Consider the following 15412-nt stretch of genomic DNA (forward strand, 5'->3'; position numbering starts at 1 on the left):
AGCCTCCACAGATAAATGAGCTTTCTACACTGGCCTGCCATGGCCACACTAATGAGCACATCAGGAGGATGGTCTGAGTTGCTTGGTGAACACCCTGTACAGCAGAAGCCTGAAGAGGAATAACATTTCAAACAAGAACAACCCTTGTTTATGAAGAAGTAATAACTGATTAATATAAACATGACATTCGGATAAAATTACTGAGAAACAGGATTGAAATAATAATAATATAAAACACAATGCATTATGTTAATCATTGAACTTTTAACCCATTTTTTGGGGGAAGGAGGACATTGCTCAATAAAAAGCTTGCAATAAAGAGAGTTACACTGAAGTTGAGGCTTTTTACATCAAAAATAAAATTCTAACATTTCAAGAAGATATTCATAATGTTATGAAAATAACTGGACAGTTCCCTGGATCCTTAAACTGTAATGTTGCACATTGCACTTGTTTTTTTTTTCAAGATTGTTCCTATTTCATGTTTGCTTATTTCTATATTTAGTTGGCAAAAGAATCGGACCAAAGATTAGTGAGTATTAGAGCCACAATCCAGGATGAACCAAAAAAGATCCATGAGTACATCAATAAGTTTTTTAAGTTAGTGAACCTTTCTCAGTAAAAGCCCGAAGAGGAAGAACATGGACAAGAGGCAAGAAGGGAAATACAAACCACCTGTGTATTTTGCAGAGAGAATCAAAAGACACCCGAAAGTAAAGAAGAAACAAATGAAAATATGTGTATAGATTTTATTTGGTTTCAGGACAAGGTATTCAGCCTATCAAATATACGAGAATATAAACTTTGTTGTTGTTATTTGACTTTATTCAGGAACATTTATCCGACCTGGCTGACTCATCATTAAACCTCCTATGAGAGGACGTAGAGAGAGAGCAGAACAGTGAGGAAGACTCCGGTGGCTGGACCGACACTGGAGGAGGCTGCTGTGATGAAGCCCGGCTGGTTGGTGGTGATCTGGCTCTTGATCCAATACTCATACTCTGACACTCTAGTGAAGCCTGATGGAGATTTGGGCATAGCACAGCCTTCTGCGTTTCCAAAAATCGTCACTCCACCCTGGATCCACCTGGAGCCATTTGTCGTCATCATGGGGCCGCCAGAGTCACCCTGCACAGGATCAACACAACAGTTAGAAAGACAAACTCAGATTTATAACTTGAGTAAATGTAGTGATACCATTGGATTCCTGCTATTTTACTAATAGACTAATACTAAGCTAACAGTACATGTTTACAATACTGTCTCAAAGGGAATATCCACACACTGGATTAAGGCTCCCATTTATTGGATAATTGCAAGGTTTCGACCAAACGTGGTCTTGAGGAAGACCACGTTTTGTCGAAACGTTGGGCACTTCCAAGATGGCGATCAGTAGATCAGTAGATACAGGCTCTCTCTCTTCGACCAAATGTGGTCTGTGCCTGAGGAAGACCACGTTTGGTCGAAACCTTGCAATTATCCAATAAATGGGAGCCTTAATCCAGTGTGCGGATATTCACTTTTTTCTTTTTCAATGATCCTATATGACTATCTGGCACTTGGCCTAAAATAGGCACTGGATGTGCGCACAACTACTCTGTTTTTCTACAATACTGTCTCAACCATGCAATAATCATTATTTATTATAATAAACCAAACAAACTCACTTTACAACACTGACAGGTAGCCGTCTTCACTACTAATTATGAATGTACTGTTAGCTTAGCATTCACCTTTCGACGGGTACTTTCTAAAGTTGCAGTGGGTTGAGCCTTCAGGGCCACCATATTTTGGGCGTCACTTTCAATAAACCAATCAGATTCCTTTTATAATGGTAAACTGCCAACAGAATGTGAAGCTAAGTGTTCAAGACGTGTGGTTATGTTACACAATACCCAATATATGATATACTTGATATGATTTGATATACATGATTTCAATTGGTACAATAATGTTTTGCATTTTCATTGTCACTCAGTACAGAAATATTAATCCCATATGAGCCAGTACACAGCCTTGGATCCTGGATCAGGATGTGTCTGGTTGTTCCCCAGTTGAGACCTTAATGTGAAGGTGACCACACCTCAACTTTGGAACGACCAGCCTGAAGAGACGAGGTAGCGTCACACTCTCATGATGCTGTCTTTCTTTATTATCTTTTTATTGTCTCCATATCATCCCTTTATTGCTTTTATTGTCTTTGTGTGAGTGCGTGTGTCCTTCTTATGGACTTCGATTTGTCCGTTGAAGCACATAATAATTCATTATTCTTATTATTATGGTGTCATAAAAAACAAGAGAAAAGCTTCCAGTCAAACTCACATTGCAGATGTCTTTCCCTCCTGATGCGCCAGCACAGATCATTTTGTCCGTGACTCCTGATCCGTAGAATTTCCTGCACTTACTGTTGGAGACAATGGGAAGTTGTACCTCCTGCAGCGGCTTGTTAGGAGGAAGAGGCACTGAGGAAGAGAAGAGATGTTAGTGTGAACAGAACATTAACTGAATGTTTGAGAAGAATCAAGTCCTAACATCTCACATTATGGGGTGATGTGACCCATTTTATCGAAGGAGAGAGCTTGGATCTACTGATCGCCATCTTGGAAGTGCCCTGACTCCTAACTCAAAGCTGCTCTAAAACAGGGCAAACAGGCCTATGAGGAGCTGAGACCTGGGTGCATGCTGGCTTGTAATAATAACAATAATACATTTTATTTGTTGGTGCCTTTCAAAGCACCGAAGGTCGCCTTACAGAGAAAAGAACAACAATAGAAAACAACAGCACAGATAACAGAAAACATTAGAGCAGTACAGTAGCAAAATAAAGTAACAAATAATTAACATGCAAAATGGATGGATAAACTATTGGGATTAAAGGGAGTCACTACCCATTGATATTGATTTAGATATTGATACTAACAGTGAGTCCGCAGGTCTCCCCAGCCGGTGACCCAGACCTTCTTCCCGTCCTTGAAGACGCTGTCAGCTGCTGCCAGACACACAGGTCTGATGTAGTTGGTGAATGTAACCGGTGAGGACAGTTTCACCAGGGCAATGTCGTTATTGAGGCTGTTGCTGCTGTATCCTGGATGTCTGATGATCAGGCTCACTGTGCGGCGCTGCTCATTAGGATTTGACCCTGATTGTGTGTGACGCCCGAGGTAAACCGTCACACCTACAGTGCTGGTGCTGAGAAAAACAACGAGACAACATATGACTACATTTTAATTCCTCTGTTTGGACAGGTGAGGTGTTTGATTGATGTGTCAGAGCTCACCCGCGGAAACACTGAGCGGCCGTCAGGACCCACTGGTTGTTGATGAGGGAGCCTCCACAGATATATACGCTTTCTACACTGACCTGCCATGGCCACGCCCCCTGAGCAGCATCCTGACCTCCTACGATCTTTGTGTTGAGCGGCGCGACGCCACAAACTGAAGGTAAAAGGTCAAAGTTCATGTGTGTTTGCAGCTTATCTGTGAAAACTGTGGTTTTATAATGATTGAATTAAACAACTGAGCCAAACTCACCATTTAACTGAGCGTTGATTCCTGTGGAAGAGACACAAGAAAAACACATAAATCAATAGAAATCACAGTATTATGTTTATGTTGTGTTTTTATTGGTATAATAAAAACTTCATTTCACATTCAGAGTTAATTTGTCAGATAAGAAAAGCACAATGTGTGGGGAAAAAAAATTCTAAATCCTATATTGATTTTCTTTCTTTTTTATTTATATTTATATATACTGTAACTAAATTAAATATAACTGCTCTGCAGAGGATTAAGTTTGCATAGTTTATGACCTTCATGTTGTAATATTAGATAATACGCCCAAGAACTTTACGACCACTTCCTGTTCTTCTCCAATGTCTAATCACATGAAACCTTTGTCCATGAAAAAGTGATAATCTAACATAATTCCTGCTGAACAGGGAATCAGTGTACATATAATATTGTGTACATATTTTTTCTTCATTATATCTGTCTTTATTTTTTAAAATAAATATTTAGTTGCTCATTTTTTGTACTTCTAATTATTTACCCGTCAAAATCCTTGTGTGTGTAATAACTTTGGAAATAAAATCTGAAATATCTGAAATCTGAAATAAAGGCATAGTTTAACAGGAACAAAGTCACAATTTAAAGTGAATTTAGTGTTAATTTAATGTTTTATGTTGATTTAGTGTAGAAAGTGAGTTGACTCTATTGATAAATACACAAACAACACAGTGGGGATAAAATCATTAATTATCTGACGTTATTAAATCTCTTCAGTTAAGATATTTTTCTTCTGTCGTCACTATAAAGCCAAATCAGCTGATCAACACTGATGCTCTGCTGAAACCAGGTCAATTTAATATTAATATATATATATATTTTTTTACAATATCTATTTATAATATGGAGCAGGCAGCGCTCACCTGTGAGTGTCGACACCAACAGCACGGCAGCACAAAGCAGCTTCACCTCCATGATGGAAACGTCTCCAGACTGAGTCGATGTTGATGGAGGAAGAGGTGACTAAATACCTGTACATATATATTCACCTGGCCCCACCCACAAACCACCAACTCTAACACTCTATCAATGATCCACTGACATCCCGTAAACGACTATATGCTGAATCTGATAAAATATTTTATGAGTTCTTTAATCCAGACTGAAACTCTCATAACTGTGTCTATATAAATAACACCATGATTAGTATCAGCATAGGAAAATCCAACTCCAACTTTGCAACATTAAAGTCAAATTTTAGCTCAACGTCATTTATACAATTTATTGTACATTGTGCATAGGAAATGATTCTATCAGCGTCTTTCAGGTTGCAACATCTTTGTTCCAGCTTATCAGTGAGTAAATGAATGTGTGACTATATATCAATGTTTAATGTTTATGGTGGCATCGTGTCGATGAGCAGAAGGTAATTCTTCATGTGAAATGAAACTCAGAGAAAAAGCTATGAGTTTCAATTCCTCCCTCAACAACCTAAGAAAACGAAACCTGAGCTAAGGAAACAAGAACGGCTGCTATAATATAATATAATATAATATAATATAATATAATATAATATAATATAATATAATTAGTTATGACCAAAAATGTTTACAGTACCTGGATGACATACTGTTTGACATACTTGCCAGTGTGAATGTATGTACATATCAAAATTCAGCGGCAAATATTTTGCATCAAAACCATTCATACCAGTGTTAATGCGAAAATGTGACAGAAGCGATAAATATTAAAGGGACAACGAGGAGTTTTGGAAAAGTGAAGCCTCTGGTACAATAATCCTACATTTCCCAGCTGGCAACGCTGGTTCACTCATTTGTCACATCACGCATCGACTTCTGCAATGCCCTCCTCACCGGACTCCCACCAAACTCATCAACAGACTGCAGATCATTCAGAACTCGGCCGCCCGGATCATCACCCGCACCAAATCATCTAACCACATCACCCCTGTTCTCATCCAACTTCACTGGCTCCCGGTACAATACCGCATCCAATTCACCTTATTCCACCCCACCCACTTCTACTTCCGGGTTTTGTCATTCGACTTCCGGGCTAACAAATTAGCATCGCTATCGCCGTTCAGCAGCAACCGACAGTGATAGCAGTAAAGCTGCTAAAAGTTTTAATATTTTTTCATGCGAGAAAGTCACCGTTAAATCCCCAGTCTGTGGTCAGTTTATCCAGATATCGCCTGTTAGGAAATTTGCTCCGACGTTTGTTTTATGAGAAAGAGGGAGCAGCAACCGGGAGCTAGTAGGCTACATTCATGCTACCAGAAGCTCACAGAAGAGCAGCGCTGCCTCAGGCTACGTATAGATAACACCACATTTACATAAATAAATAAACATTTTTACAATGAACCGATCAGTGTACATTAAAATTTGTTTTTTATTTAATTAACAGTGTTACAGTACACAGCAGAACCACTTTCTGGTTGTTATTTCATCAACTTAGCCAGGAGTTTCTCGCTGTGTAGCCAGGAATAGCGTGGTCCAGCGCCACTGGACTTTGGTCAGAAATGAGGAAATTAGAAAAAAATATCATCAATGTTTAAAACACAACAGAATTTACTGTTTTCTCCTCCCCACGTTACTGATCAAACTGCTGAGTAGCGGTTGACGATTCACAACAACGGCACTTCCTGTCTTCACCGGAAGTTAGATGACAAAATTATGTAAGATGGCGCCCCCCTGGTTCCGGTGGAAAATAAGGTGAATACAAAGTCCTTCTCTTCACCTACAAAGCTCTCCACAACCTTGCCCCCACTTACCTCTATGACCTCCTTCAAGAATACACTCCCCCCCCGCTCCCTCCGCTCAACCTCTGCTGGACTACTATCTATCCCTACATCACGCCTCAGTACAATGGGTGCCCGATCATTCAGCTGTTCAGCACCCAGGCTTTGGAACTCCCTCTCCCCACATATAAAACAGTAGGACACCATCACAACCTTCAAGTCACAACTCAAAGCTCACCTGTTCAAACTAGCATACCACTTTTTAATGATGCTTATGATTTTATACTCTGTAAGGTGACCTTGAGTGTCATGAAAGGCGCCTCTAAATTAAATGTATTATTATTATTATGTGAGCTGGGAACTAAATACAGCTGGCCCTGATTACCCAGTACCCCGGTCACAAGTGCTTCATGTGAATGCTGCTTATTCTCAGACAGCAGGGGGCATTCGGTGTAGTAGTTGAACCACTGAGGTCAGACATGTTTGTTTTTCCTGTCTACAAATGATGGAGAGACAAGTTCAATAAAATACCTTCTCTTTCAAGTAACAGTGTGGTTATTGAGAACCCACAACGAAAATAGTACAAGTTCAACATTGTGAGATCAACTATAGCTGCTAATGCTGCTCAGCTGTAGCACCGTGTGTTTTATAACAGCAGAAAAAAACAAAAATGGGGCCAACAGAGAATCCACTTGTTAAGGAGATCTTGTGTGTGTTTTATCAGTCCTTTATTGAGAGCATCTTAACATTTTCTTTTATTTGTTGGTTCGAAGGTCTTTCCGTCAAGGACAAGAACTGCCTCTACAATATTGTGAAGGTTCTCCAAGATAAACGGCATCTGCCAGAGAGACCTGTGCTCTCTGTGGGAGAGACAGGTGATTAATGGATAATTACCGTTTTTTACAATCTGGACCTTATTTCTATCATAAAATACAAACTCACTCTCACCAACTCACCAAAAGACACAGGAAAGTAAAGAAGAAACAAGTGAAAATATGATTACTGATTTTATTTAGTTTCAGGAAAAATGAACCTCAAGGTATTCAGCTAATATATGATCATCAAATATATAAGAGTATAAATTTGTTGTTGTTTGGGCTTTGATTTGTCTTCATTCAGGAGCATTTATCCGACCTGACTGACTCATCATTAAACCTCCTATGAGAGGACGTAGACAGAGAGCAGAACAGTGAGGATGACTCCGGTGGCTGGACCGACACTGGAGGAAGCTGCGGACGGTGAGGAAGGTCAGGAGGGTGGGGAGGGTGAGGAGGTTGAGGAGGGTGGGGAGGGTGGGGAGGGTGAGGAGGTTGAGGAGGGTGGGGAGGGTGGGGAGGGTGAGGAGGTTGAGGAGGGTGGGGAGGGTGAGGAGGTTGAGGAGGGTGGGGAGGGTGAGGAGGGTGAGGAGGTTGAGGAGGTTGAGGAGGGTGGGGAGGGTGGGGAGGGTGAGGAGGGTGGGGAGGTTGAGGAGGTTGAGGAGGTTGAGGAGGGTGGGGAGGTTGAGGAGGGTGGGGAGGGTGAGGAGGTTGAGGAGGGTGGGGAGGGTGGGGAGGTTGAGGAGGTTGAGGAGGGTGGGGAGGGTGAGGAGGGTGGGGAGGGTGGGGAGGTTGAGGAGGGTGAGGAGGGTGGGGAAGGTGGGGAAGGTGAGGAGGGTGAGGAGGGTGCGAAGGTGATGAAGCCCGGCTGGTTGGTGGTGATCTTGCTGTTGATCCAATACTCATACTGGGACACTCGGGCGAAGCCTGATGGAATATTGGGCAAAGCACAGCCTCTTGAGCATCCAAAACTCACCACTCCACCCTGGACCCACTTGGACCCACTTTTAGTCACCATGGGGCCGCCAGAGTCACCCTGCACAGGATTAACACGACGGTTATAGGGGAAGACAAACTCAGAATTAAAACTTCAGTAAAAGCTGTCAAAACCACCGTATTTCGGGCATGTGTGTTTTAGTAGGGCTGCAGGATGCAGGAAACAGCCTGTTGTGGTAATTTTACAATATGGGAGACAGGCAATATCTGTCAGTGACTTCAATATTTTTTATTGACATACTCCTGATACTATCTTTAAAAAAAAATCTTTCATCTATCTTTATTTTATTGTGTCCATGTCATCCTTTCATTGCTTTCATTGTTTTTGTCTGAGTGCTTGTGTCCTTGTGACATTTGGCTTGCCTATCAAAGCACTTCAGAATTGGTTATTGTTAGGTTATTATTATTAATAATAATATAATAGAATAATGTAGATATCATTCAATCAATCAATCAAATCTTTATAGACACAGACACAATATCTGGTCCATATTAACAAAGATACAAGATACAAAGAGGTGAAAAGGTTCCAGACAAACTCACATTGCAGGGGCCCTTCCCTCCAGAGGAGACGCCGGCACAGATCATGTTGTCTGTGATTATTCCATAGACTTTGTTGCACGCACTGTTGGAAACGACAGGAATTTCCACCTCCTGCAGCGGCTTATTAGAAGGAAGATTCTCTGATGGAGAGAAGAGATGCTTGTGTTAACAGAACATGAACCGAAGGTTTGAGAAGAACTAACCCCCAGAATTCCACTGGATACACTGGAGATAGCAGAGGAAACACTAAACAGACAAAGGAAAGGCTGAGCGACAGACTGAACTATGACTGATGTGGAAAGGCCATGGTGAAGAGATGATGTCCAGGGTTGGGCACTGTGAATATCGATAGGGAGGGAGTTCTGTAGGGTTGGAGCAGTCACACTGAAGGGGGGGTGAGAATGTAACACACTCAAACAATGTTACGTTGGTATATGACAGCCAGCCACCACCACGGCGAACAGAATGGATAGGAATAACATTTGCAGAGACCGAGTGAAATTTATCGGGATGCCTTATGAATGTAGCGGAGGCGTAGTAGTAGTCCGAGTGATTCGCTGACGTCCAGACAGAGCAAGAGAGGGGTATTTGAGCGCCATGCTGGCAGCGGCAGGTAGCAAGCTATGGTTGCTAGGGAGGGAGAGACTGGTGCTGAGGTCCCAGGAGAAGACACCTGCTTGCTAGCAGGGGTAGCTTGACAGCTAGGCTACAGACAGGCCGCTGATCCCAGAGAGGTTGAGCACCGCAATGTATTAGCAGCAGAGGTGGGAGAAAGTCCCTATGTTGCAAGTCCAAGTAGAGTCTCAAGTCTTTGCTCTCAAGCCTCGAGTAGAGTCTCAAGTCTTTGCTCTCAAGTCCCAAGTCAAGTCCAAGTCCTAAGATTTTTTTTTGAGTCCCAACCAAGTCCTAAGATTTTTGTTTTGAGTCCCAAACAAATCGATTATAATTACTGATACGTACAGATCATGACCACGCCTCAATTGTTAAGTTGTCTGTTTAGTCTGTTTATTTTTATTAATATTCTATTGTGATATGCTTTGTCAATATAAGCACTGCCTTCTCATGCCAATAAAGCTATTTAAAATTGACGTACAGTAACACGCCAGAAATCTTGCATGATCAAACGTGATCTGACGTACTCTGTTGATGGTAGCCATCAAAGATACTCTATTAAACCGTCTTTGGTAGCCATGGAGCCGTTAGCCACACTGGTTTGTTATGCTACGTGTGCTGCAGTCAGCTGCTTCTTTATTGGTTACATTAAATTTCATGTCACATTCCACGGAGCCGGTGACTCAGGATTGTCGGGTTCCCCACAAGCCGACTTTTGATCCAAACGGTCACGATTATCGGAGCCGACAATCGTAAATATTGAACATGTTTAATATTTACGATTGTCTTCGCCAACCGTTTTAGGAACCGATTGTCGGGAGAATTTAAATCTTAAAACACCACAATCCAGAACCAGAATCTCATAAGATAATCTTAAGAGCCTAAGATAATCGGGCGATTTTTGTCTTTGGTCGGAAGGGGGAAAATCGGGGCAAAATCAGCCCGATTATCTTTATGTGTGTGGTAGGCTTTAGTGTGTTGGCATTAATTATACAGCCAAGACTGATAAGGAGTGGGTTCTATAGGAATGTCTCTGGCTGATGTGACACTTTTTTAAATATTTTAATATTTGTGCTTGCTGCATGTGACTTCACTTGAATTCAAGTCAAGAGGGTTAAGTCCAAGTAGAGTCTCAAGTCTTTGGCATCAAGTCCCAAGTGAGTCTAAGTCTTTTTTTGATTTGATCAAGCAAGTCTTAGTCATCAAAATCGGGACTCGAGTCCAAGTCAAGTCTCAAGTCCCGAGTCCAAGTCCCCACCTCTGATTAGCAGAGAAGTACAATCTACAAGCTCTTGTAGTCAGATGAAAGTATGAAGTAGGGAACTTGAATTAAGTACAAAAACTTAATGAAAGCAAAACAAAACACAGTTAGACTGACCGGCTGAGAAGCACACTGAGAGGCCGATGCGCCTCTCCCACCTTGTGCTCTGAGAGAGAGAGCTGGGATCTACTGTACATTACCTGGATCCGACTGAGGTCAGGTCTGGACGTTAGACATTCAGGTCTGGTTCAGTTACTTTCACAGTAGGTAAATAAAGATGAACACAATATCTGCAATTGTTCTGGAGCCATTCAACAGTGGCCGTCTTGGATAAACTCCTGGCTGATGCAAAACAGGGCAAAGGGGCGGAGCCTGTGAGGAGCTGAGACTTTGGTGCATGAAGGCTCATGGCAAACTTGTCACTTATTTATATAATTTAGACAATAAACACTTGTAATGAGGGAAATTTTAGAGACCAAGGGTGTTTTTGTTAAAACATGTTTATTTCTGCTGTAAAGTTAAAGGGCAGACAACGAGGAGTTTGTATTTGGTTATAAAGAGTCTTATATTAATGTGGATGAATCTACGTTGCCACTTAATAATGGGTCCATTATCGATAAATATATTGTTTTGTCTCTATCGTTATTTTGTTATTATTATTAGTGGTGGAAATGCTGGGCGAGCAGGCGCGGACTCATGGGAATAATGCCGCCAATCGACGTTTATGGTCGGAACTACGATTTTATCTGATTGTCTTCCAACCTCCGACTTTCATTCCTGACGAATAAAAACATTCTTGGCAAATGTTTTCACTTTCGTCCATCTTGCGCCGCTCCAAGAATTTCACTGTGTGCGCAGAGGCTCATGGGAAATGTAGTGTGAAAACATAGCAATCTGTGGAGACTGTCTCACTCTAGTGGTCAGGAGATGAACTGCAGCTGCTGCTTCTCCATGTGTCAGTCACTACTCACTGATATTGATCTTGATACTTACCACCAGTCTGGAGTTTTCCCCAGCCGCTGACCCAGGTGTTGGTCCCGTCCTTGTAGACGCTGTCAGCTGCTGCCAGACACACAGGTCTGACGTAGTTGGTGAATGTAACCGGTGAGGACAGTTTCATCAGGGCGATGTCGTTATTGGTCGTGCTGCTGTCGTATTCTGGATGTCTGATGATCTGGATCACCGTGCGGCGCTGCTCATTAGGATTTGGGCCTGATAGTGTGTTACGTCCGAGGTAAACCATCACACCTACAGTGCTGGCACTGAGAACGACAACAAGACAACATGTGACTACATTTTATTCCTCTGTTTGGACAGGTGAGGTGTATGATGTATCAGAGCTCACCTGCGGAGACAGTGAGCGGCCGTCATGACCCACTGGTTGTTGATGAGGGAGCCTCCACAGCTGAACTTAAATACACCCATGACTGTGTTAATGCTGGCCTGCCATGGCCACGCCCCCTCAGCAGCATCCTGACCTCCTACGATCCTTGTGTTGAGCGGCGCGGTGCCACAAACTGAAGGTAAAAGGTCAAAGTTCATGTGTGTTTGCAGCTCATCTTTGAAAAATCTCAACATGAATTGAACTGATTAAATCTTTTAGGGATAACTCTACATTATCCCGCTTACAGGACACGGCATACAAGTGAAATCATTAAACTGAGAGATAATGTTGATCAAAATACGACTTTTATCTATTCATAAATTACATCATTTAGCAAATCTGCAAGTCCGGTCACTTCTCTGCTGTTTGCTAAGCCTCCTCCCAGTCGTGTGCATTTGTTTTCAATGAAGCCTTTGATAATCAATCAGTGGATCGATGGATTATCATATACAGTATGTTACCATGCGTGTATTTGTTTATTTGTATCTGTCATAAACAAGAGATTACAGGTTACAGTGGCAGTGCCACAGGGATGCGAGCTGTGACACTGATCTGATCGCAGGTTTGGTTTAGTGCTGTGGAAGGCAGAGAGCCTCCACTCTCCCTGTAATAAGCTACAAGTCATTCATCTAACATCACAATTAGTCTGAAGCTGCAACGGTGATGACAGTCTGTTATACAGAAATAACCAACCATAACACAGTGATCGACCAATCAGAGTGCAGCATACAAAAAAGATGTGTAATACAATGATTTAACAAACCTCTGCGGAGCCACCGCGTCACTTTCCACCTGATGTTTTAATTATTCAAACCTGAATTGAGAAATTAAACTGAACTGAGGAAAAACAACTGAGCCAAACTCACCGTCAGACTGAGCATCGATTCCTGTGGAAGAGACACAAGAAATAAATATGGATCAATAGAAATCACAGTATTATAGAAGATGCCTATATGGTATATGTTTTTATTGGTATAAAAACATAATTTCACATTCAGAGTAAATTCTCAGGTAAGAAAAGCACAATTTTATGCTTCTGTTACAGAAAAAATATACAAAACAAATACTGTATATACTGTACTACTTTTTTTTAACCTTTATTTAACCAGATAAAAGCCCATTGAGATCAGGATCTCTTTCGCAAGTGTGACCTGGCCAAAAACGTCTACAAATACAGCGGGGAAAATAAGTATTGAACGCATCAACATTTTTCTCACAAAACATATTTCTAATCGAGCTGTTGACATTACATTTTCACCAGATGTCTGCAATAACCCAAGTAATACATACATACAAAGAAATTCAAACATTTATGTCTATAAATTAAATAATGTGATCAGCTCATTAACATGCTGCTTTTCTTTAAATTCCTGCTCTTTTCTCTAAATTACCGTGTGAATTGTTGTAAAATACAATTTATTAATCAGTCAACACCAGATTTAGACTGTTGCAGTATAAATGGCTGATGAGAATCTATATTACGGCAGTTAAATTGAATAAATACAATAGGAATATCCCAGATACATGTACAAAATGGCAATGCAGTGAGATAAAATCTTTTTGGGAAGAGGAGGTTAAAAGAGCAATAGAAGAAATGATTTCGAAAAACATTCCAATCCTGCGTTCTTTGTCTTTAGTCTTTACCCAAATAAATACAACAAAAGTGAACGAATAATTATAGATATGTGTTTTGGAAGAAGATCAGCAGACCAAGTGTTATGTATTGAGTGAAACAGATGCTGACAACCTTTCCTTTGGAGAGAGTGACATACGAAAAGGAAGAGATATGGAAACCGTTTAATGTGTTTGTTAATGGCATCAATGTAGCAAATGACAATGAAGAGGAATAAGTAGTCATGTAAACCTTGTAAGAGGATTAATGAGTTCAAATACCCGCAATTGTATTAAGCCCTTAAATCAGGGATCCCCAATAGGCAGCCCGTGGGCCACATCCGGCCCGCGAGAGCTAAACATCTGGCCCGCACCGAACATCTGGCCCGCACCGAATGCAGTAATATTCAGAAATGCAAACTCATCTTTCGGCGAGGTGCTCGCGCACACACACACGCACATAAAGCGCCTGTTGCGCTGTTATTTTGACCTCACCCCACACCGTACATTTGATGCAGTTAAGAGCGCGTGAAAACAACAATAACAAACTGCACATGATAACATCATACAAGCACTCTGTGTTAACTATGAGCAAATCAACATCTGCACAGGAGAGCGCCACAGCTGCATCCCTGCAAGTTACATGGAACTTAGCTAAAGCTCAAAAGCCCTTTGCTGATGCTGACTTGATTAAAAAGTGTGCAATAGACATGGCTGGAGAGGTTTTAAGTCACGATGAGAAAAACAAGAAGACTGTTGTGGAGCTATTAAAGCAGGTGCCATTGTCGGCTAATACGGCAACAAGAAGAGTGGAAGTTTTAGCAGAGGAGTGTTTTTACAGTCTACTCACTGATTTAAAGACAGCAGAAGCCATATCACTTGCAATAGATTCGTCCTGTGACTGGACCGATATGGAACAATTAGCTGTGTTTGTGAGGTTCTGTGATGGGAAAACTTTCTGGGAAGAGCTCCTTAGTTTACTCCCTCTATGGGCGCACAACTGGGGAAATCATCTTTAATGAGCTGATGCAGTTCCTCGAGAAGAACGGGTTGGATGTGCGTAAAATCGTGTCCGTGGTCACCGATGGGGCTCCGTCTATGGTTGGACCACACAAGGGCTTGGTAAGAAGACTTGCCACCGTTAACCCAGCGCTCCTGACATTTCATTGCATAATTCATAAATCTGTGCTGTGCGCTAAACTGTGTGGGGAAATAGATACGGTGACCAGACTGGTTAATTTTGTTCGGGAGAGTTCTAGTCTGCAACATCGCCTTCTCAGAACATTCCTGGAGGAAATGTCAGCGGAACATCAGGATCTCTTGCTGCATAACGATGTACGCTGGCTGAGTAAAGGCCGCGTGTTGGAAAGAGTGTGTGACCTGCGCGATGAGCTTGCGTCATTTCTATCCAGCTTGCAGAGCCAAAAAGCGCCGGAATTCCAGCTGTTTTTAAGTGACGACAAGTTGATGGCACGTGTGTTTTTTTTGTGCGACATTATGTCTCATTTTAATCAGCTTAATCTGCAGTTACAAGGCAGAAATCACACTGTCGCAGACGTGTACGAGGCGGTTGATGCTTTCCAGTCAAAGCTGAAACTTTTGGAGAGGGACATTAAAGGGAGAAAATTACACTTCCTGCGACTGCGGGAGCATTGCGAGAAGACAAAAAAGAGAGAGGATGCTGCAATGAAGGATTTTGTGACCAGGCTGGCAGAAAACTTCAAAGAAAGATTTGAAAGCTCCCCTAAACTCTCAGGTGACATCCTTCTCTTCCTGAGACAGCCATTCTGCGTGTCCGCCGACGGCCAGTGGACTACAGAAGCCAAAAGACTGCTGCCTTCCATAGATGAGGCATCCCTTCAGATGGAGGTCTTGGAGATGGGAACGTCTGATTTGCTCAAAGTGCAACACCGAGATGTTGCAGAGAGT

General features: G+C 41.9%; 1 protein-coding gene across 1 annotated transcript in view; it reads right to left on the bottom strand.

Annotated features, from left to right (window-relative positions):
- Nucleotides 1-747: 747 nt before the first annotated feature.
- LOC146982382 (transmembrane protease serine 9-like) overlaps nt 748-15412 on the bottom strand; it is a 52137-nt gene continuing 37472 nt past the window's right edge. The window contains exons 3-12 of the mRNA XM_085785518.1: nt 11834-12005; nt 11482-11750; nt 8616-8755; nt 7927-8112; nt 4427-4496; nt 3531-3551; nt 3278-3434; nt 2921-3189; nt 2323-2462; nt 748-1128 (exon numbers count right to left, since the gene is read on the bottom strand). Of these exons, the coding sequence (XP_085641644.1) occupies nt 871-1128; nt 2323-2462; nt 2921-3189; nt 3278-3434; nt 3531-3551; nt 4427-4496; nt 7927-8112; nt 8616-8755; nt 11482-11750; nt 11834-12005 (1682 nt within the window). The 3' untranslated portion in view covers nt 748-870. The remainder of the gene's footprint in view (nt 1129-2322; nt 2463-2920; nt 3190-3277; nt 3435-3530; nt 3552-4426; nt 4497-7926; nt 8113-8615; nt 8756-11481; nt 11751-11833; nt 12006-15412) is intronic.

The sequence above is a fragment of the Trachurus japonicus genome, chromosome 8 (assembly GCF_045865225.1).
Source record: "Trachurus japonicus isolate A0001 chromosome 8, Traja_1.0".
Taxonomy (NCBI): Eukaryota; Metazoa; Chordata; class Actinopteri; order Carangiformes; family Carangidae; genus Trachurus; species Trachurus japonicus.